This window comes from Acanthaster planci, linkage group LG13 (assembly GCF_054643075.1).
Source record: "Acanthaster planci isolate LZ-2023a linkage group LG13, COTS_SCS, whole genome shotgun sequence".
NCBI classification, from domain to species: domain Eukaryota; kingdom Metazoa; phylum Echinodermata; class Asteroidea; order Valvatida; family Acanthasteridae; genus Acanthaster; species Acanthaster planci.
In genome coordinates this window covers 7483286-7508274 of record NC_141789.1, presented here as the reverse complement: position 1 = coordinate 7508274, position 24989 = coordinate 7483286, and the positions used below count along the sequence as shown (strand labels likewise).

The 24989-nt window shown below is 40.9% G+C and overlaps 1 protein-coding gene across 9 annotated transcripts in view; it reads left to right on the top strand.

Moving 5' to 3' along the window:
* LOC110982507 (meiotic recombination protein REC8 homolog) overlaps nucleotides 1-24989 on the top strand; it is a 388761-nt gene that overhangs the window by 102348 nt on the left and 261424 nt on the right. For all 9 annotated transcript variants that reach the window (XR_015427552.1, XM_087145215.1, XM_087145210.1 and 6 more), the window contains exon 7: nucleotides 7851-7927. Coding sequence is in view for 8 of the 9 variants with exons in the window: in XM_087145215.1 (XP_087001341.1) it covers nucleotides 7851-7927 (77 nt within the window). In the remaining variant the exon portion in view is untranslated. The remainder of the gene's footprint in view (nucleotides 1-7850; nucleotides 7928-24989) is intronic.

The following is a 24989-nucleotide window of genomic DNA, read 5'->3' as shown; positions in this document are numbered from 1 at the left end:
GGCTATACATGATGGCTTCCCAGATTCAACCATGCCCGACAATACTGTTCTTAAACATCTACTCCGGGGGATGTTTCTTGAGAATCCCCCAACTAAGAGACTTATTCCTTCATGGGACTTGTCAGCTGTCCTCCAACTGCTTGGTTGTCCTCCCTTTGAGCCTCTCAGCGATGCATTATTGATTAACTTATCGGTGAAACTGGCATTCCTGCTGGCAGTTACTACGTCGTGCCACGGTAGTGAACTGAAGGCATTGTCCATCACAGATGGCTACATCCGATGGGAACCCCATGGTGTTTGTCTCATCCCAGCGCTTTGGTTTTGTTCACCAAGAACCAGTCAGTTTTTCCCCCATCCTCCTGAAAGTTTTGTACCAGACATTACAAAACACACTGGGACTCCCTATGACAAACCATGGTGCCCAGTGCTGACTCTTAAATGGTACTTAGCCAAAACGAAAAAACTTATCTTTCATCACCACAATAAAACCTCACCGAGCTGTGACCAGAGTCACTATAGTCAGATGGGTAGTTTCGGCTATCAAGTTTGCCAACCCAGATTGGCCAAACTTTGTGGACAATAAAACACTACGCCTCATCAAGGCTCATGATATCCGAGCAGTTTCCACATCTTGGGCCTCCTTCAGGGGTGTACCATGGAGGAAATATTAAAGGCAGCATGCTGGAAGACCCCATCTACTTTCACCACATGCTACCTCACCAATGTTCTACAAAAGGACTCTGCGCATGGCAGAGCGGTCCTAACATCAGCCACATCGATGCTGAAGGGTTCCTCATCAAAGTGGCCCACCACTGCAATGACATAACAACTCCATTATTTGGTGAGTCCGCAATAAAGTTTGGACAATTTCATACTCCTCTGGCACTCTCATTATGTAGTGCGTCCTCGCCGCACCCCCCCCCCTTCAAGGGCTCAGTGCTACTCTGCATATTTAGTGACTGTTTGGAGTAGGGGGAAAGCAGAAGACACCTTCCCCCAGAAATCGCTCGGACAGTTTTAATACCGAAACAAAGGATGAAAATGGCAGCCATTCCACTATGCGTCATGGGACTAGAGGGCGCACTGCGGTTGATCAGAAGTTTTAGCGAATTGAATCAGACGAGGAATTTGCATATTTAGCAGTTTGGGGTAGGTATTCAATAGCAGATCTCATCCACATTTCTGTGGGGGGAGGATTTCAATGGTGGAGGACTTGGAATTTGGAACCACACATCACAAAATTAAACACTGATTTGTAAAATAACATTTCTGACAAATAAAGAAGACAGTGTGTACATTCAATGGGCATGGTACACTGCCAGCGTGTGGCTACTCAGAACAGGCAATCGTGAGTGTGTGTTGTGCACTGCAGGGCCTGGTGGGTACTGTGTACGCACGGGCCTAGTATCATCACGTCAGGAGTTCCGAACTCAGATTAGCATGATAGCCAACCATTATAATGAACAAGCCGCTCCAATCGGGGATTGACCGGACTCTTTGGTACACACAGGTCATGGAATCAGCCATTCCAATCGCGGACGTTCCAGTTGATATTGATATTTAAATGACCTAACCTAAATTTGGGTAGGGCATTCTGAAGGCGGGGTGAACAGAATATTCATGTTTTATTCAGATTTTATTTTAATTTAACTCGCAAAAGGCTTGTTGACTAGTGAAACAATAAATAATGTGGATTTCACAACAAAAAACAAATAAAAACAAACAGACACCCCACATGATTTGTGAGTTGTGAACAGCACTTTAGGGTACAAATACAAGTCTATTCTGTCCCTCTAAACTGATTTCAGTGTCCAACGTGTGTGTGGAAATTCATTCAGTGACATTTCGTCTCTAGTGACTTGCAATAACTCCTGGTTGGAGCATAAGAGAAATCTGGCCATTTTAAGTTGAATAAAGGTTTGATTGTGGGCGGACATAAGAACGTGACCAATTGTTCAGTTTACTTGTTAGTTGATTGGTGGTGCAAGTAGAGTACTATATTTCAGATCCTCTTGGTAACAATAGCATGCTTTAAATTTTTCCCTTCATATGGGACTCGTCAGTTGCATTATGGGTGATTCCGGGGACGGAATCGTAGAAACTTGCATGTGGTTTGAGATTTGGTTTGTGAGCCAACAGTAGGCACATTTGTTTGTTGTTATAGGGCAGCCATTTTGTTCTATTTCGGTTTGTTTAAGGAGGAAAAGCAGTACATTATTGTGTTTCATCTTGTTCTTCTAGTTGTTCGTAGAGATTGGGTTTGCTCCGTGTGGTGGTAGTTTAGTTCTCACTAGTTTTTCTCTGATGTTTTAGGTTTTTTAAAGCGATGAATGGAGGCTCCAGAATGATTTCCAAGAGCAGTGCATTGCTTTGAATGAGGTGCCATTGTGTGTGTGACGGCAAAGGGTTCTTTTCTAGTGGCTACAATATGTTTTTATTTATTCAGAATTTATAATTAAAAAAAGGTTGGTACAGTAGCTACACGGAAACAAAGAAGAAGAATCTGAAGTAAATTCTAAAATCAAATCAAAATCATGCACGTAATCGGAAGGCAAACAGCTATTACTCTGTAACGAAAACATAAAATAGTTTCCCCAAAGTCATAACAGTGTCCCTCATTGGGTACAGTTCTGGCAGATAAAAATGCAAAATCCTCAAACTTAATCTCCTTAACTTCATGAGCTACATGTAGGCCTCTATCTTTACATCACAGGAGATCTATAGTGCCTGGCTCAGCTGCCTCTCCCTAAATAAACAATTCACTAGCCACTGCTGCACTGTTCCATACTGGGGTAGAAAAGACTAATACATACTAATGAGCAAGGAACAGGTGACTATAATTAAGCCTCATGCCTGGAGTTCTACTGGATCTTGGAATGCACAACTGTCCCACTCACGGCATAGAGATGGTGCAGTGACCACATATCAATTATCGCCACAGTATTTATATGCAGTATAGCTACTCAGCACCACAGTATCGATATCATCGCTAAAAGTCTTTTGAGCAATACAATAAAACTAAGAGTTGGCTATATATAATTACACAACATTAAAGTTTCCACCTTAGTAAACAAGACTTGGAAAACAACTAGTCCTTAGCAAACAGAGTTCTGCATGCATACATAAAGGAAATACAGAATAATTGAAATGGCATGATGATTTTTCATGATTGAATGCAAAGAATCTCTGTACAAACATGAACTGTATCATTGCTGGTGGCAAAGAAAATCCACTCTACTTTTTAAAGATCAAGATTTCGAGAAAATAATACTTCCACAGTGTGACATCGTAAAATAACTTGACCCTTCACTTACACATAGGAAGTCAAACAGCAGAATAACTCAAAACCAAAAATAACAATGTGATCCCAAGTCTTCCAAACACTAGAAATTTACTTTTACTCTGAAAGGACTCCAGTGCAGCTATATACATTGGACAAAACCAAAAGTCAATGCAAAAACTAGAAGTCAATGAATCCCAAGTCCTTTCAAGAAACTGGAAATTGTGAATGTAGCTAGAAACTTCCTGAGGAATCTTCACAGCGAAATATCTAGTCTCTGGACCTTTTAGTATGCACTTAAAATACAATATGCAGAAAGAAGCTCCCCCTAAGATATGGAAAAAAATGTAAACTCACCCAAGAATCCTTAAAGGAACTTTCTGAACATATACAGTTGTAGGTTTAGGACTTGGTGTACCCGGTGTCACGATAGCCCAAGTAGAGAATACATGTATGTGTGTCCATGTACCAGCTATTATCCGAATGATGATTTGGCAAGATGAGCCCCATGGACCAGGAGACCACACCACAGGAAATGGTCTGTGGTTTACCTAATTGCCTATTCGTGAGGTTTACTTGGAAGAGTCTCCCCATCTGTTGCATTACTTAATAGAAAATATGGGGACCATGCAGAGGAATTAAAGGCCACTAAAATGTAAGAAAAAAATATCCTGTCACATCTGTTTATTGCTTGATGCAGATCACAGTGGTTAATGTCTGGGTTGTCGGTGGTAACGAAGACCTGTGTGTTTTAGGTTTGTTGTGGTTCGTAACATCTTTTGTATTATTTGTTAGCCTTGAACATTAGACATGTAATATTTTGGATGTCGCTGCTTCAATTTCTGTTGGGGTGTAACCTCTAGTGAGTAGTTTCTCTGAAAATTGGGTTGTGTTCCTTTTTGTCTAGGATACCTATTTCACGTAAGCGTTCTCCTTTGAAAATGGTTAAGTCAAGGTAATTTATGGTTGTGTCGGAGGCCTCACAAGTGAACTGCAAAGTCGGGTGAAGATTATTCATCTGAGCGATGAAATCTTGGAATTGAGTGACATTTCCATTGTAGATGACTAGTATGTCATCTCTGTATCACCACCATGTGAGGACGTTTTGTGCTCTTTTGAATATTTCATTCTCAAATTCATGAAAAGTATTATCACAAATTTCTGGGCTTGCTGTGGAGCCCATTGCACATCCAGTTCTCTGGAGGAAGAAGTTGTTTTTCGAAATGGAAACATTTTCGGTTGAGAATGAGTTCCAGAAGTTTTTAGATGTAGGTTGCTTGCTTTCGCTGTACAATGCTGGTCCAGTCCTTCACTCTGACTTCTCCATACCCGAGCTCCCAGTGCTCGTGCTTGATCCAGCGGGTTCGTTTTGTGAGCAAAAGACGTGCCATCCAGGTAAAATGCAATACGCCTTGTCCACGCATTTCTTGGGTAATCACGACGCGTTTTCTTTGCAAATTGCACCCTCTTCCTCTGGTCAGTGTTCGTAACGAGTCCTTTCTTACGCGCTTGTCTATATCAGAATCCCAGTCGGTTCATAGCGCGTCTAATAGTCCTGTCCGAAACATGCATGAATCCACATGTAGTCTCGCCGACGTAAACTCCCTCATGTTCTTCTAAGTTTCAGCAAATTTCTCTGCAACAGGCGCTCCTCTCGACCAGTCAAAATTCTTTTCCGTCCACCTCTTCCACGGCGACAACAGTCAATACCAGAGTCACTGGAACAAATGCGGTGAACTGAACTTTGGGATACTTGACATAATGCAGCAATTTCACCGAAACATTTGCCGCTATTTTGCAAATATCAAATGTGGGCCCAAGTTTCAGGGGAAATGAACCCATGGAAGACCATCTTGGCAAATGCTTCTCCTGCTGTCTCGCGCCAACCACCACTGATTGACCTCCTCAAGAAGGACAACCCTCAGCTTAGCCAGAAACTTGGATCACGCGCGATACACATACCCACCTTGTACACAGACAATCCTGGACAAATCTCGTTGGAATATGCCTCCCCCCCTCGTGCCTTGTCAATGTTGTTTGTCATTGGGTAAGTCTGGCCGAATCTTGATCCAATAAATGACCGCGACATTGAAAGGGGGAGAGGGGGGATCTTTTCACCGTACTTTCCACGGTTCCAACTATTTTGTTCAGGATTGTAGGTATCTCAGAGTAGCATTATCCATATAGTTATTGTTTCTCATTTCAATGAGTGTGTTGTGAACTAGGGTTATGGTTTGCAAGATAATATCTTGGTCCAATTCAGTGTGATGGTGGGACTGAAGATGGTGATAACTTATGTTGAGGTAGTCCTGGATGTTCATAATGCACATGCCTCTGTCTTTGTTGTAGGGTTTGATTATGATGTCCGGGTTGTTTTTTAGCTTTGTGAGAGTGGTTACTTCTGATTTTGAAATTTTTTTGCCAATGTCTTCCTCTGATGTGGGCAAGTTTGAATTTGGTGGCTTCCAAGTATTTTTGTAATGTTGCACTAGGCGTTGATTTTGGATGCCACGTTGATGGAAGTTTGAAAGGATGGTTTTTGGATCGTCATTACGCATTAGAAATGCAATTTTGAGTCTTGAAATAAAGGCGTTTGTGTCCTTTATGAGCATGGTGTAATTTAGGTTAGAGAGAATGGGAACAAAGTTGAGATCTTTTCCCAAAACGGTCTTTTTTGGTTTATGTTAGTGTCACTTTGGATAGGTTGTTTATGAAGGTTTTATATTGTTCCATTAATAAACTTATCTAGTTGGATTTGGTAATCTTGGCCTTTATTTGGCATGTTGTAGAGAAACTATTCTTTTTCCGTTGACTGTGTGTTCTCTTCTTTTCTTTATGTAGTTTTATTTTGGCCATTGCTTTGACTTTTGGATTGGTAGTAATAAGGAATACTGCTTAGGGTATGTGGTTGTTTTCCTCAATTCACTATGTAGGAAGTGAAAATAGGGAATACTTGAGGGGTTTGTGGTTATACTCCTTTATTAAAATCATGTTTATGTAAGAAAGCAGTGGCTAGAAATATTCTCTTTTAGAGATGTGGTGGTCTTGAAAAGGACCGTTTGGTTTGAAGAGATTCACCTTAGTACAGGTACTTCCTCTTCACTCCTCTTGATTGGGTCCCTCTAGTCTGGTTTCAATTTCCAACATGTTAGTAGGTTGTAATTTAACAGCAACCATTGAAAACAGGACTGTCTTGTCCCCAAATAAGCATTGCGCCACTTGCAATGTGGCCAGCCTGCTACCTGGATGAGGCTGTGCTGAGGCACAGCTACTGACTGATTTCATTTGTCAAATGCTTTTGGCTGGTAACTAGGGATTAAATTTAGTTCACAAACTTTGCTGACCTTGTGAACATTCAATTTTGTGGTCAAGCCTTACAAGGAAAACAAAACTGGAGCAGTTAATGTTGATCGTGTTGAATAAGTAAAACTCAGTGACGCATTGTACTCAGCGATTCCATCAAATTTTCATTTCCTCATGAGTTTACATCATCTGAAATGATCTGCAATAATTTTTTTGTCTCCTGAATGTGTTGATTCACTGCAAAATTCAGCAAAAAATTCACCGCGTCGTGCTTGCACACTTTACATGATCGTGGTTGATTTTGCAGTAGTAGTTAGTCTTGGATCCAAATGTCCTTAGCTGTTGTTTCAAGCAAAACCAGGCCCCCGTGCGACGCATACAATGTTAGCTACAATGTAGTTTGCCAATAGAGGACATTTTTCTCCATGATACTTCAGTATCATATCAATCTTGCAGCAGGTACGTGCACTGCACTAACTGTGTAGGTCAGGTAAGTCGTATTAAGGAACATGCACAAGATTACTTGGTCAGTTTCTGGTAATAAAGGTGTGTCAACATTGCAATTTAGTGGAAAGTTTAGAGGCTATTTCCCTAGTGTGCTATTTCTAGTGTACTTTCCACAGAAGCAACTGCTGTGGTTTAGGAACATCTCAAGAGCATTTAAATCAAAATGGACTTTTTAAAAACATAATTATCATTATGTGAATCACCCATTTGGAGCAGACCCAAGTTTGCCTGTGACAAATCCAGGTTGGTACTCACTGGTTTTGGATCAAGCCGTTTGATTACAATGTTTCTGATCAAAAGTTAACACAGTTTGAACACGTGGTTGGTGATGGAACTGTCTGTGAGTTTGCGACAAGAAAAAAATATACAAAAGCATGAAAAGTCTACTAGGTTCTTGCTTACACTGTACGGCATTGGGAAAAGTGTCAAAAGTGTCAAGTTATTGGGTAAGCACTTTGAATCATAAAAATCGACCAAGTATATCCTGAGAAATTAAATAAAAAAGGGTCAGACTTTGCTTATGCTCTTGAACAGTTCTGTCATTTTACAACATCAGCAGGTGCAGCCAGTGTGCCGTAATTGACAGGGCAATGTTCACACTGGCATTGGGGGAAGTGGATGCCAGGGCGATTGTTTATCTTACAATTACTTACTGCCATCCAGTCAGGATGAAACTGGTGAGTAGCATTAGAGATTTTGGTTAATGGAAGTTGCACGTAATGCATTGTTTATATATGTGATTAATCTGCTTGTTTTACAGTATTGCACACTGCTCAGACTGTCACGAGTGCATCCGAGATCAGCATCAAAGAAATTTCTGAGCCACCAACTTTATTGGTGAGCAATTTCAAATAAATCTTGCCAAATTTCAAATTGCTTTACAAATTTGCTGAGGATGTATGGTACTCCTCATAATAAACAGGTAATGAAGCATGCTTACCGTAGCAACAGCTTTTAGCATGTGCGTTTCGAAATAGCCGGCGTTGGGTCAGCACCTCCTTGTCGTCTACGCCTCGATTACTGCCGCACCGTGGCCAAGGCTGACACCGCTGAGGGACGGTGGACCCTGGAGTGTCGTGGCTCCATGTAGAAACCGAATCTCGGGGGATCGACACTGACCTGCCTGTCTGAACTGGGCTGTTTTGGCGCGGAGTGCGGAGGTGCTTGGCCCGATGACCGCGCTCTTTTAGCCATGGCACTGACTGGGCGGGGCCTAATTTTCTTCTGTTCTTGTGTTGGCTCCTTAAGGTAATCATACTCGGCCGAATATAATTTGCCTCTTCGCATATTAATATGTTTTTGCCGGCTAGCTAATTTTCAGTGTAATTAATTGTGCTTGGCTGTGCTAATGTAAATAATTTCCTTTTATGCTTTTGACTGTTCAAATTCACAATGTTCTCGCATGAGAAGTTTAAGTTGCAGCAAACCACTAGATTTACTTTGTTTTAATTTACTGCTTTGCTGATTTAAGTTAATAATTAAATGTTATTCCAAATTAGTTCCTTTATTGTCCTTTGCTCGTATGTTTTAGTGTCCTGATTCCCGTCTTTTGATTTTTCTTCTGCCGTGCATTCTCCGCACGTAACAGTGATTGGTTTGTATATTTGAAGTTGAGTTGCTGACGTTAAGCCAATATTAGCATTGAGAACACTACCTCTAAGAAATATAGAACCTTTTCGGGATCAATTACTGCAAAGAATTCTTCTTGAATTAGGTGCATTTTCAAAAAGTAACACTTGTCCAGGGAGTCCTTTCTTTCGCGAAGGTAAAGGCCGATTCGCAAAGACTCCGCCACCATAGTAAGGGAAAAAGGCAAAGCACTGTTTGCAAAACTCCGGGCCCCTCTTCGTGTATGATGCACACACATAAGCTGAAATTCGCAAACGATGCGTAACGTTGAAACATACACAATGCCTACCTCCATGTTTAGACATTGAAAGAATTCACCAACGGAAACATCTTCACAAGTCATGAACATGATAATGCCGATAATAATGAAGATTCGGTATGATCTGTATCGCCGATATATTAAAAGAGTATGCTTGCCATTAAAAAATGCAAAAAAATGACATGCTGTTCTTCGGTAGTCGGCAAACTTTTCGGTCATGAAACCCATGTTTTGACAACTCTCATGGCACTATTAAAACTGCTTGCATAATAAAAACTCCTTTCCACCTTCCCATCCCTCCAGTAAAACTAGTGTGAAAGATTTTTCATCCTCTTTGCAATGAATGACATTTTAAACTTTCACACAAAATGTCATATCGATGACATAACACCCATTTTGATTGGTTGTCAAAGTCTCCGTAAGCCGTGTAACAAATTTTCCAATTGGATGAAATTTCCTTGTGATTTCTGAGACATCCGCAATACAGACGTGGCAAGAAAATTCACAGCGACTGGCAATCTGAAAGCTAGTGACATTTATTTATGTCTGTTTTGACCAATTTGCGCCAAAATGTTCTTGCTTAATTTCTGTTGAAAGTGTGATTATTGCAGAATTATCAAATCATTTTTTACAATTAACAGAGAACTGATCAAAAATTAAATGATTCTTTATTGATCAGATTTTCAAGTGATAATTTTTTTTATTGCTTTAGGAAATTCGGGAAACATTTACTGATCTTAAATCTTAAAATTTTGCTTTTTAAAGTTTTTCATCCTTTTTTTTTTCTGTTACCAGTGATATTGAATTTGGTGTTTTTTTTTCTTACAAATATCTTAAGCTACTAGGCTCCGCAAAACATGAACATTGCCTTCACACTTGTGCTTGAAATTTTCCCGGAGACTAAGGATGACACTGGAAACTTTTGCTAGTTCAGAGAATGTTTCTTTTACCGTACATTTTAATCCTTACAAATGTTTCATTTTCTATTAAAAAGAAACTCTGTTGTTCATCTCTCTCCGGGAACCTTCTTTTTTTCTTGGATTTTAAATAAATAGAATGGGTAGAGGGAGTTTATTTTTAGGGCAAAAAGTAAAAAGTATATTACTTTGTCAAACGAAAAACAGAATAAAATTCCCCTCATTTCCTGTACAGACCACTAAATGGGAGAAAAAAGTTGCAGAAGTCAACATGAAATACATGTACATGTAATTTGTTTTACGCTGAAATGACAACAGTCCAGATTGTATACAAGGTTATGGTCAGATGGTAAAGTTGAATACAGAATAAAGAGAATTGATGAACAATTAAAGCTGGCGTGGGGTTTCTCGGCAACTTAATGCATTTCGTTCCCTTTCATTTTCATTGCCTTCTTTACATTTGATTTTTTGTACGTAAGGGACGGGGTAAGTGGTGCCTTGCCCTTCCCTGATGTGATGGGCACAGTTCCTTATATGGTTCTTGTATTTTTATCTTTGGGGAGGCCGGGTTGATTGGTCAGGGATTAAGATGATGATTTTTTGCTTTATGCTCTAGACAGTGTCGGTGGCGCAAAAAATAAAGGATTTTTCTTGGTTGAAAATGCTAAAATATTTAGAGGGTTGGTGAAATTGTCTATATATGCACGGCTAACCTTCGAAAACTGACCGAGCTTGTGTTTATTAGTTTCACCGTGTACCTGTGCTCTGTTTGTCGCATGCACATCAGGTTTAGGCGTTACTCTCAACATACACAGTATGTATGCAGAGCACATGTAAGTATAAAGCGCATTGCCGTGGATGCTCTGTGGCATGCAATGAGCTGGTCCGTTCCGCTGATGCCAGTGTGTTTCAAACCCTAAAATATCTGTCTTTATTTTTGACCATTAATATGAATATATTCTTGCAAATTGTTATGACATATAGAACACCGCCATTCATTTCGAAAGATAAATCAATTGCAAAATTTAATCTGTAAGTGTTTAAAGGACAGTTTGTAGGTGATCTCCCATGCATGTGCCTGTACCATGCATGAAGGACAAATCTGTCGTGTTGTTTGCACCATGGTGGCATCTACTCGTAAAGTTTTCATTATATGGTACTTTTCCTTTTATTCTATGAAAGGGTTATCCTTTGTTTTGGTTATACAAAGAAATTATTACAAATCATTATGACGTGTAAATTAAATAGAACCGCTGTTAAAAAAAGGAAACATTCTGCTAGGATTGAAATGTCAAGCCCTCTATTTCTTTCGAATTGTACTGTGTATTTTAAGTCATGACAGCCAGTAAGCAATTTGGATTTTTTTTGTATTTGCCTAAAAGAGTAAAAAGGTTGACAGTCGGGGCCCATCCAACTCATATAGTGTTGGCTTAGTTGAATCGTGATTCCTTCATGGGTACAGTACAAGAACATTTTGCATTTGATTTCCAAAGAACGGCAGTGTTATACATGTTTTGACGATCTGTTCGAAATATATTCATCTGATCAAAAAATAAAGACGGCTATTTTTGGGTTTGGAATATTCATCGGCAAAGAACACATCTGGATCACTCCACCCGAGGAACGGACCAGCTCGTTGCCACAGAAATGCTATGGCAATGCACTTTATACGTACTGCATGCATGTGTTCTGCATACATACTGAATAGTACATGTTGAGAGTGACCCATAACCCTAATGTGCATGCTATGCATGCTATGCACATTAGGGTTAGGCGTCACCCTAAATATGTGCTGTACAGTATGTATGCGATACACATGTATCTATATAAAAGTGCATTGCCAGGTAATCCGTGAATCTAATGAACACAAGCTCCGTCGGTACTCGTGGGCCAGCCATGCATAATCCAGGCTAAAGCTTTGGTGTAGGCTGGAGCTTGTAAAGCCTCAAGATTTGGTCAGCAACACTAAAAGAAGAAGGCAAACAAAATGGAAAAATTATATTTGTTTTCAGTACCCTAAGAAAACAGTTGTCACGTTTCGGAGAAGGGGAAGGTCAGAAAGTAGTGTACTTTCAAAGTGAAGATAATATTCGATGATCATAAGTGAATTTGTGTCCTTTTTAACCATGGAATATGGAGGAAACCGCATTGCGTTTTTGCATCAAGAAAAGGGACATAGATATGGGACCAATCTAGCCTACAGTGTCTTTTTTCCCATGGATAAAAAGCACCCTATGCAGACAGCCACGATTCACTGTGTGTAACATCATTAATTTCTACATACCCAACTAAAACTTCAGTGGGAACAGATTAAGATTGAGGGCTTGAAAAAAAAATCTGGGAAAAAGGCAAGAAACCAAGTGCTGCTGAAAGCAGCCTACATTGGAGTCCACAAATCGACTGCGACTGTTCCATCCAAGTTTCTTAGGGTTTTTTCATTTGTTGTATTTCATTTCGTTTCTTACTTTTTTGAAGCGAAGCAACATTTTACTATGCCTTGGAGAACAACTGAAGTGATGGGAAGAAATAGAAATAGTACTGAAGCATATGGCTGACTCTCGAAACCGCCAGACATATGCTTGGGATTAGGCCCTCCCGAGGAGCGGTTATCGGGAAGACCCGGGACGCAACTCCATTTGGGAGAAATATACCCCCAGGCACCGCAGCAGGGCAGATAACACTCACACCAACACTCACTATCTAGGCTTAATTACTGTTGTATCTTCTACTGGTTTATTCTCTTCTGTGCCTTTACAGGCAACTCCTAGGGAGGTGTCAACTTATGAGAAATTTATTTATTCTAAGCTCCTGGCTAGATGGCTCACTCACCGCCGAGGCCACTCTCTCCAATAATGAACAAGCCCACTTGGAGGGCTTAAGTAGCTGCTGCCAAAACCCTGGAATCAGCGCCGAAGGTTGCACTCAGCCGCACAGCTGCATGTATACCGATCCGTAACTATGTTTGTCTCACTCAATCATGCTGCGAAGCGGGGACAAGAGAGCCAGTGCGCACTGCCTTTATACTAGCCACGATTGAGCGCAAAGACCCATGCAGTGTGGAACCACCAAGCTGGGTACCAGTACCAGACTGGTACGCAGCATTCAATATTTTGTTACAGTAAGTACCAAGTATGACTGGTATTGCACAGGAAACACTTGAAATTAACATATTAGGGTTACTGGATCAATCATACTGTGAGGCACATAATCGGAAAGCAGTATACTAACTTTGATGTAAAAATTCAGAATTTACACAGATCTAGCCTACATGCATGCAAAGCTTATTTAAGATGGCGATCAAAGTCAGGGTTATTCATGTCGAGATACACACGGGCATGTTGTATCATGTATGCATACATGTACTAGACTACTGGCAGACACATGCGTTTACTGCGTTGATACAAAGTAATACATCCCAAGAAGAGGCTGTAAGGTCCCTGGAAGTTCTGCAAAATATGGATACATACATGTTGCGCATGTAGTTTAAGTTAGGGCCAGGTCTATCTGTGTCTCTATCATGCATATTTGCTCATGTATGCTAGTATAATTTGGTGAGGCATTTGATACTGTTTTAATGTTCAAAGCTCTTGCTGTGTTTTGACTTCGTTCATTTTTAAATTTCCCACTCAGTACAAGAACTGAAAGCTGAAAAATACTCAACTAGTCCCTTTTACTCGGCACCACTTAACACTTTTTTTTCATTTACTGTTTAAGAATTTCTTTAGAGTTCACAAGTGACACAACACATGAAATAGCTTGTTGGAAGAGCTTCTTAACATCAAATAATTAAGTTTCTTCATTTCCTCTCTATGTCAAACGTAGTTACCTCTATGGTTTTCATTTGTGACTTACCCTTATTTGTGGCTCTTAGAAAACAAAATGTCACTGACCCTCTACGTATTCTGGCACTTTCAACCAAGAAAAATCCTTTATTTTTGTACCACCGACCCTGTCTAGAACATAAAGAAAAAAATCATCATCTTAATCCCCGACCGATCAGCCTTGCCTCCCCCAAAGATAAAAGATAACAAGAACCATAGAAGGAACCGTGTTCGTCGCATCGGGGAAAGGCAAGGCCACCACTTACCGTGTCCCTTATGTACAAAAATCAAATGTAAAGAAGGCAATGAAAATGACTGCAGAGCTTAGCAGTTTAAAATGTTTATAAAAAATTAACACCAAATTCAATATCACTGGAAACAGAAAAAAACAGGCCAACAAAGCAAAATTTTAAGATTTAAGATCAATAAATATGTTTCCCGAATTCTCTAAAGCAAAAAAATAAATTATCACTTGAATTTCTGTTCAATAAGGAATCATTTCATTTTTGATCGGTTCGATCTGTCAATTGTAAAAAAATATTTTATATTTCTGCAATAATCACACTTTCAACAGAAATTAAGCAAGAAAAATAACATTTTGGCGCAAATTGGTCAAAACAGAAATAAATAAATGTCACTAGCTATCAGATTGCCAGTCGCGGCGCTGTGAATTTTCTTGCTGTGGCTGTATTAAGGACATCTCAGAAATCACAAGGAAGTTTCATCCAATTGGAAAATTTGTTATGCGGCATACGGAGACTTTGACGACCAATAAAAATGGGCGCTATGTCAATGTAGACACTGCCAAGCACGCGGTTCAAGACTTGATTCCAGAAGCAAATTCATTGATATGACATGTTAATTTTCAATTAAAAATGCATCCAAATTTTGTGTGAAAGCTTGAAATGTCATTGCGAAGAGGTTGAAAAATCTTTCACACTAGTTTTACTGGAGGGATGGGAAGGTGGAAAGGAGTTTTTATTATGCAAGCAGTTTTAATAGTGCCATGAGAGTTGTCAAAAAATGGGTTTCATGACCGAAAAGTTTGCCGACTACCAAAGAACAGCATGTCTTTTTTTTTTGCATTTTTTAATGGCAGGCCTACTCTACTATTGTTGATATAGTAATACTGTATAGTATTACTATAGTAATATATTGTATATTAGTATATAATATTATATAATATATTAGTATATTACTATAGTAATATTGTTGATAATGTAACAGTGAGAAGATGCGATCGACATGGATAGTATGCATTATCTCACTCAAGTTCTTTATTATGGTGTCGCCACAAGAAAACCCCTGGAAAGATACAATAAGTAATTTCCATGTAAATACAATGCCTTGGAGAATTCCAATTAAACAATGTAAATTCGGAAAGAAAGTTATTATAACTGCAAAATATTCTAAATCATCAAAGAACAGAAAATGAAGTCGTGCAGTTCACCAATCTAGAATTAAGTAGAGTTACATTCCAGTCTAAAAATACAAGGCATGCGTATGCTTTAACTTGCAGTCAAGAAAGGAATTAACTTCGAAAAGTGCAACAACTTCCACTGTCTAAGCATGCCAAGCCACAAACTTAAATCTGTCCACTCAGCATTATAACTATAACCTAAGGATCCATGAAGAACTGACTTAGGATATAACTTATCTCAACAAGTCAAAGCAACGGTGATACTGTACTAGCATATTATCAAACTCAAAGAAAAAGAACACACAATTTTATAATAATAAGAACACATGTCTGCACCACCATCTAGTATTAGCAGAATCTTAGGGGCTAGTATGCAAGTCTACTAAAGCAACTGCAATGTAGTGGCATTATACCTCCATTGTACGCACACCAATAAACAATGTGGTCTGTGAAGTCTCTAGAGGGCAATGAACCTTGTGGCTCACATCCTGTCTCCCTGTACTAAGGCATGGGCAACTTCCAAGAAAATGTGTGCAGCTCATTATACATGCAGCAAACTAAGGGATTAAGGGCTGCACTGTCTATGGACACTAATGCAGAACAAAGAAACTAAGAATTTATACACTAAACTTTCTGAATTGCTGAGAGTAAAGCACACACTTATCATAACAAAGATACACTTGTCTTAAGTCTATCTAAAATACACTTAACAAAGGTAATACATGTAATTGAGCTTCAACTAACTCTGAAAACCACAATAACTTTCTGAAAATACACAAGTGTAAAAATCTAGAAACATCGAGAACAAAATGGACTTACCCTAGCCCAGTCAATCTAGAGCTAACACGAGGTGTAAAGGCTATTAATGAAACTTCTGCCAGCAACTAACATGAGGTAGATCTTGGACTACTGTCGTGTTGTCTGTACCAGCGCTGTGGGGTGAATGACTCACTGAACAAAGAGCTGGCAATAAACTAATGTTGAACAAGCTTAGCTATCAAACGAGGGCGCTGCGCAAGGGCTATGTGTAAATGACCTGTCACAATATAGTAATACTATAACAACAATACTTATTATACCGAATCTTCCAATTCTGGGCTAATCTTCCAATTCTGGGCATTATTATGTTCGTGACTTGTGGAGGTGTTTCCGTTGGTGAATTCTTTTGAGGTCTGAACATGGAGGTACACATTATGTGTGTTTCAACGTTAGGCATTGTTTGTGAATTTCAGCTTATGTTTGCGCATCGTTCACGAAGAGCGGCCCGGAGTTTTGCAAACAGTGCTTTGCCTTTTTCCCTTACTATGGTGGCGGAGTCTTTGCAAATCGGCCTTTACCTTCACGAAAGAAAGGACTCCCTGGACAAATGTTACTTTTGAAATTACACCCGATTCACAAAGAATTCTTCGCAGTAAATCAATCGTTTAGCAACAACATTTCAATTTAAACTTGGACTCACCAATGTACAAACTTCCAGACAAATTATTTTCCTGTCTCTTACCAGAGTTTCAATTATTTATTATTTTGCCAGACACCAAATCTGTCTTGGGAAAGCTGGCATCTGTCATATGGGCTGATAGACCCCAAAACATACATCAAACAATGGAAGGACTCCCAGATCGCATGTACATGTACATTGCAATGCATTGTAGTGTTTTCTGCACAATTACTTGAATTATCTGCATTCATTTCTTTTATTGAATTTAGCTTTCAGAATCTTAATTTTTAACTTTGATAACTTTTTTTTAATTTCCTGTATATATCCTGTTTGCCATTTCTTAGACACATTACTCACTGCATTTTCCTTGTAAGAGTACACCCACACAGTGTGTTGTATAGTGCATATTGTTGCCGCCTATTTAACCTTGTTAGGCGTGAGGTCAAAATGCAAACGCCTTTGAAAGCGTTCAACACTTTGTAAACGCTGAGCGCCACCGACGGTCCACATGGCATAGACAAACGGTTCAGTTAGGCTGGCTAAACTGTTCACGGTTGATTGCTCCCTGCGACAAACTGCTCCCAGTAAACAATGGACAACTTATCGGATTATGGGCTTCTGCGGTCTGGTGGATGAGTCATTCCAATTGCTCCACAGCCATCAGGATTTGCAGACTGTTTTAATTTCCTGACAATATTGAATAGTTGCATCGTTTATAAAATGCGAAATAGCCATGCTGTCGGTTTCCAGCCCCCTTTTTTTCAGGTCTTGATACCCTGTTATCGTAGTATTATTTTTGTCTCGGTATCATGAGTCAAACACACACCTAATTGTGTACCTGCAGAATCGATCATACTCACTCGAAATCTACACAAATCGTACTTGAGAGTGTGTTCTGTTTGTTAACGTGCAGTTATTGATACAACCTTTTTTCTTTTTTTTTTGCTCCTTGCGCAAGCAGGGACTCAGCGGTAAGCACCGGCAGGTTTTCATGTGTAGGATCGAGGAAGACATGTACGCGAACAGACCGTATTCGCGGCGTCCCCAATTTCAGTCGTGTTCTTGAACGTACAGTATAAATGTTACACCTTTAGTGGGATGGTACCAGCTGATGGGGGGGTCGGAATAAAATCGTAGAATAAAGTCTAGTTCTTTGAATTCAATGTTTTCCAATAATACACTACGTTGGGGAATATGATTGAAATTTGGGACGCCGCGAATACGGTACGTCTACTATGCACTTTTCACTTTTCGCGTCGGCTGCACCTGCTTTTTTCTTCGAGTCAATAGTACATGTGCGCACGTTGCATTTTGTTTTCGTTTTGGCTTCAAGATAAGATTCCAGAACTGTAAATTACGTCTACAAACCGCATTCTATCCTTGATCACCTTAAAAAAAATGAGGAATAGAAAAACGAGTGGACTAATTTTGTATTAGTCAACTCGACATGTGTCTGCGGCATAAAGACATCGCGTTGATTTCAGGTTTGCAGTGGTGGTTTGAGTGGTTTGCATTTCATTTTTTTTCTCTGCGCGTACTCTTCACGATGAAAATAGCAGCCTGGTCGCAAAGATCCCCCCACTGTGTTGTATGTTTTTCTTCAATGATCAACTAATAATTCTAGTGGAATTAACTTGAAACGCAATGCAGGAAAGGGGATAATTATCTTGACAGTTTGCTGGTTGTGGACATTTTGCCTGAACAAATTTGTTTCCCAATTCCTGCCAACAGAAAAAAAATCCAAGCTCTGTCTAAATTCTGTGTGATCTATCAGTAAATGGTTTCATATTTTTTCCTCTTTCATATGATCATGCAAGGTTACAGGCTAATACTCTGCCTTTTTCACAAAAGTCAAAGCCCAAAGATTAATGTGATTTTAATTGTTTGTTTATATTAAATGAATGCATGTAAAGGCTGTAAATGTATGCCCAATAAACAATATAAAGAAATCATTTTTTTATTATATTAATAAGAAATATGTTATTTTGGCTTATGCATCAATACTGAGTTCAGATTGATTGATTTTTTTAAATACATTCCTCAAGTTTTCTTTCCCTATATGATATGTTTCAAGTTTTCTTTTACAGATTTTTAAATATTCAATAAATGGTGCGGTAAAGATGTATTTATCTGTTAAATAACAACCGGAAAATAAAGACAACAAACAGAATTATGGTTTTCTTTTTTATTTATTGGTTCCTCCTCTGACACAGACTGCATCAGATTATCTCTTTTTGGATGTGTGGCTCTGAAAAGAGCCGTTTGTTTTTGGTTTAATTTCTCTTAGTAAAGGAGCCTGTCATGACCTTCCTTGTCAGCTTTGGTCTGGAACACCTTTCTGCAGCCATGCTTACATCGCCGATCTTCCCCTGAAAAAGTGGAGCTCAGCCCGTCGTCTAAATCAGATTTCTTGAGTTTCCCAGTTGTTGCCAGTGTTGCCATTTCTAGCCAAGTTTGGAAGTGTCCTGGAATCGTGTCTGATAGTTGGGGAGTGAAGGAACAGCTGTTGCTGAATTCTCTTAGAAAGGTCATGAGTGCCCGTGCCCGTATGGGTTTTTTAAAACAACGATGACACGTCTTTTCTGGGCATTTGATGAATTCTAGCTGATAAGATCGTTGTATTGAATGGTTGGAGAGGAATAGGTACTCATCGACGAGAGCGGTAAGTGAAGCAGAGCTGTTGATTTTCTTCTTGCTTGCGTCGTTCAGTTCATCAATGCTTGATTCATCGTTATAGATATGTGACAATAAGGAAGGGACTGCAACAGGTGAAACTTCAAAAGAATCATAAGTTCTCCCTCTGAGACATCGCTCTAACTCGCTGATTGCGATGTCAAGGACAGCAGCCTCCTTGTGTCGCCTTTCTTCTCTGTTCGTCTGGAGTTTTCTCCTCACCCGGAAATGTGGACATTAGCTGAAGACCTGTTAACCACATTGTCACGGGAGCCCAACTGTGCTCAATCATATTATATTGACTGTCTCCTGGAGAGTAGCTGACAACATTCACATAGTCCAGTTCAAGATCCCGCCAAAGTCTGCCCATCATCATTACAACTTTCAGGCTATTCCTTTTCCAGTCTGGACCATTATCACATACAATTATTGCTGCATTTTTATTTCCCTTTCTTGCAGACACCATGAACTACGAAGTAGAGGCATCAAGTCCGTGTGATGGTTGTAAACGGAAGCTTTATGAAACTTGTTCCCCCTCAGACATATCGTTAAAGGACCGGTTCTTGGATAGATGAGATGGCGACGCCCAAACTTGTCCTGCCGGTACGTGGATGAAGCGCAGCGTTAAGGTGGAAGCGGGTCTTCGTGGGAAGAACGATGAGATGTTGCCTGTGTTTTTACCGGGCTGAGGGACCTTGATCGCTGATTCTGGTGTTTGGATGAGGGTGACTTATTGCGCAGTTACATATAACCACTTGGAATGATCTTGTACCCAGTAGCAAAGTTGTGGTCTGGGTAATGCACCATGTCTCCCTTCATGAAGTAGGACTTGAACGCCATCCTCCTGTCAATGCATGGCCCACCTCCAACAAGTAGTTTGTTTTTATCGTCCACTGACCAAACTGTAACCTCATCGTCGAAGCAAGCGGGCATCTCCAAGGCGTAGCTGACAGTTGCACAGCAGAAGTGAGATGCGTCGTGGCTTTTCTTATGTCATTTCTCTTTACACCAACTTTGGCATTAATGATGCCATGATAAAATGGATGCCTTATGATTTCGATTTGGAGCAACAAACAGCCGTTCGGAAATACCTGTTGGAAGTGCTGGAATTTGTTTTACAAGCTCGTCCCGTAACTTCTTGGCTGACACTCCCACCGATGACCAGGTCTCAGATTTCCTCCTTTGAGCTGCAAACCCATGATCTAAAAGGGCTGCCTCAACAGTTGGCACCAGCGCATCAAATTTTTTATGATAAGGTTTTCTGCCACATTTTTTAGGCAAGGTACCTCGAGCCTCTGATGTAGCTCCGCTGAAGAGCGTCCGTTTCCGTTTTCTCCATCTTTCACAGACTGAAATGTACAGTTTTCGTTTATCGCCTTTTATAGGGTGAGAACACTTGCTGATTTCAGAAAGAGTGGACGCTCTCTCCTTAATCCATTAAAACGGATTAAAAGGGGGGCGTCTATTAAACTCGCTACACGCATCAATGCCGATCAGCCTGAAAGAAAGTCAATGACACATTTGTTCCTTGATGACAACACTTACATGTACCACACTCCCTGCTGAGACGCAAAACTGAAATATTGAAACCTGCGACGATGGACAAGGAAGCCGTCCATACTACTGACTGCAGCACGAGAAGCAAAGACAGAAATAAGCGTAAGAGTACTTCAATTTTTTTATGTGGGTAATTCTAGAAAACAGGGGTCCAAAAGTGTGAGATTTTCATGTCCCTGTCACACCTGACCTTAGTTATTTGACATGGAAATATCACTAGAATTGGTTTCTATTACTCTTTGTTTGGTAGGTAATTTGCATTAATTCACCACTCTTGGAAATTAGAAAATGTGTTCTGAATGTACAAAATTATATTTCACGATTGTAGCAATTCTATTCTGATTTCATTTGAAAAAAAAAATGTAACAAAACTTTCAATATATAGTTGAAGCTACTGGCAGCAAATTAACTTTGAGACCGTTTGACTTCAATGCGGAAAATGAGTAAAATGATTTGATGAGTAGCATCGTAGACAGGATCGGGTGGTTTTTACTCAGAAAAAAGGGTTGGTGCAGTAGCAGCTGCAGAATGGAGGAGCTGCATCACGGCTCAAGGCCCTCACATCAAAGTTGAGGGAAATGGAGAGCAAGGGGAAAGCTACCAAGCTTATTGTGGTTCCAAGGGACAGGGCTACCAAGCTTTTGGGACAGCCCAGTTCAGAGAGAGACCCTGAGGTTGTTGAGTGGGTGGAGGACATGCAGAAGCTCACAAAGGACCTCACTGATGCCAAGGGTGTTCAGCTTATCCTTGACAACTGGACATGCCCAAGATGAAGTCAGGCTTTGCCCCCCAGAAATGCGAACGAAAGCAGAGGATGTCATCAACTGGATTTTGACAACATACACTTGCCATGAGACGCCATCAACCAGATGGAGTGACTTTTACGGGAGACAACAGCAGCTTGGAGAGTCTCTGCAAGACTATTCATTGCAGCTTATGAAACTCCTTTGGCGGGTAGAGCTCACATCACCCAAGGACTGTCCCCAGATGCAGAAGTAAAACACTATCTTGTGCGAGAGGTTTGCTGCTGGCCTGGCTGATCACACATTGCAATGGGATCTACAGTGGTATGTCCAGGAACACCAGGATGTGAGCTTTGCCACACTCCGTAGCAAAGTTCTGGCATGGGAGACTCCATCACTGCCCGTTTCAAGGGCCGTGTCAGCTTGTGTTAGCTTAGACTATGAAAAACTTCAGCAGTGTCTGGACCAGCAGGCGGAACACCTTCAAGCAACCCAGGCAGCCGTGGATAAGCTCTGCCAACAGTTGGTTCACGTGCTGCAAAGCCTTCAGCCAAATCCCCCATGGGAGCCATGCAGAAATTCAGTGGCCTGACGTGCTATTCATGCGGCGGGTTGGGCCATGTGAAAAGAGTTTGCCCTGTGCATTGACTACTGGATGCTAAATGTCAAGACCCGCAAGGATGCATACCCCCTACCACAAATTAAAGAGGCTCTGGATTCTCTTGAGGGGGCCACTCTCTTCAGTTCCATTGATTTGGCCCAGGGATGTAACCAAGTTGCCATCGATGAAACAGATAAAGTAGACTCCCATTATTACAAGCTCGGTCATAACGATAACCCGGATGCAACAAGCATATTCTCCCAGTCCTGAACAATTTGTGTTCATTGCTATGGAGAACTATTTGGTTATTACGTGCACGGATATCGCGAGACTCCGCCTACAATGACGATTTGTGCCGACCGCATGCGAGCAAAAGTATTGCTCTCAACCCATTTACAGCGACTTTTTTCCAAACCGTATTATCTGCAGCTGTCAACGACAAACCTTTGGTCCCGATTCGGGCATTATATTCAAGGCCTTATCAATGCACCTTTGTAAGAACTTCAACATAATGTTGTTTCATCTCACCGATCTTTAATCAATGACATTGTGCCTTCTCTTGTCCCATTTCATTAAATGCAAATCTAATGTGAAACGCACCCCCCTTAAAACAGGTGCAGGAAAATATGCCCTACAAAAAGTATCAACATAATCCGAAGCTATTATTTGCATGTATAACAGAAAAATTCCACTAGAAAAATGATCTTATCTACATTTCAACAAAAACCCCGGACATACTGGTAATAGTGGCACCCTCTTTTGACTGGTTTTAGCCAGTTCATGACTAAAGCAAAACGTACACTCAGGACATGTGATGTACATGTACTTACCGGCACGGACTTGAATGTTTCTTCTTACTCGGCTATTCTTCTCGGTTTCTTCTGATCCAGGTGGTCAAATATTTGACTTTAAAATGTACTTTATTTATATCATTTCATTCATCAACATTAGATAAAAATTCAGCATCAATAAGAGACACATAACATCGTCTTTTCATGTGTTCGGCTTGCGGTATCGGTGTACCTGTACATGATTACAACAGACATGTACGTGGCTGTAAACTTGTGCAAAATGAGTGTGAAAAATTGCACTCCGGTTTCAACGACGCTCCGGCTATAATGACAGAATTGTGAAAGTACGCCAGCCCTCGTAATCACGGGAGTCGACTGTTTTCCCAAGACAGCTTTCCGAGCGGGCGCTGGTGGGATGTTTGAGTACCTACAGATGCCTTTTGGCCTGAGCAATGCCTCTGCTACCTTTCAGAGATTGATGGAGGCTGTGATGGGAAACCTCAATTTCAGTACGTTTCTTCTGTATCTAGCAGAGGCTTGAGGTGGTGTTCAAGCGACTTCGTCAGCATGGCTTGAAGATCAAGCCAAGTAAATGTCACCTGCTGTGGAGAGAGTGCAGGTACCTTAGGCATATTGTCTCAGCACACGGGGTAGCAACTGACCCAGTCAAGATCAAAGCCATCCAGAGCTGGCCACTTCCTAAGACTGAGAGGAAGCTTCACTCTTTTCTTGGGCTAGCTGGATACTATCATCGGTTTGTGGAGGGGTTTAGCAAGATCGCTGCATTGCTGCATGCACTTCTGTTAAAGAGGGATGCCAGAAGGGGAGGAAGTGGCGCCGACCGACCGCACAGCAGCAGCAGGTATTTCTAGAGAGGTGGAGCCCAGACTGCACCCAAGCCTTTGAAGAGTTGAAGAAACGATTGGTATCACCACCGGTGTTGGGATATCCAGATTTCACCAAACCACTGATTTTGGAGACCAAAGCATCCAGGGAGGGACTACTTGCAGTCCTGTCACAAAAGCAGGAAGGTGGGTGAGTTGTTGTCAGTTATGCCAGCCGAGGCCTTGCTCCGTTACAAAAGAACATGGAAAACTATAGTTCCATAAAGCTCGAGCTACTTGCGCTGAAGTGGTTGGTGAGAGAGAAATTCCACGAATACCTCTTTGGGGCAAAGTTCATCGTATATACTGACAACAACCCTCTCTCCTACTTGAAGTCGGTTAAACTGGGTGCGACTGAAATGCGATGGCTGAGTCAATTGGCACAGGTTGACTTTCAAATTAAGGACCGGTCCGGAAGGTCAAACACCAATGCAGATGCCCTCAGCCTGCAGCAAAGTCATGCAGAGCAAACCCTTTGAGAAGTTACTTGTTCCACCGCAATGCATGATATCCAGCCTGGGACAGCAACCAATGGATTGACATTGCGCATGACCATGGCTGCTGAGGCCCCGTCTGCTACTTCAACTATACCAGGCTGTTCCTGTCAAGATCTGGCGAAGTTACAACAGAGTGATCCATTGATATCACGGTTCTTGAAATTGTGGAGACGAGGAGGTAAACCTGGAAGTCGGCAGATGAGGCATGAGTCTAGTGCCTTGAGGGCTCTTGTCAAGAGGTGGGACCGAATTGAATTCCTAAGCAATGTCCTGTATGTTCGGTCTCATGATCCAGTTGAGGGCGACTCTCACCAGCTGCTTCTACCTTCTGAGCTTCAACCAAAGGTTATGGAAGTGCTCCACAACCAGGCAGGGCACCAAGGATGGGAGCACACTCTGGCCCTAATCAAGAAGAGATTCTTCCAGCCTAGGATGGCTGTGGCAGTTGAGAAATGGTGCCTGAGTTGTGAGCAATGTACTGTCCAACCATCAATGGGGAGGCTACTAGTGGAGTGCCCACTTGACATATTAGCAGTTGATTTTACCATTCTTGAAAACTCGTCAGATGGCAGGGAGAATGTTCTTGTTATGACAGATGTCATCAGTAAATTTTCCCAAGCTGTACCTTGTCGAGATCAGAATTCATCAATGATGGCTCAAGTCATTGTC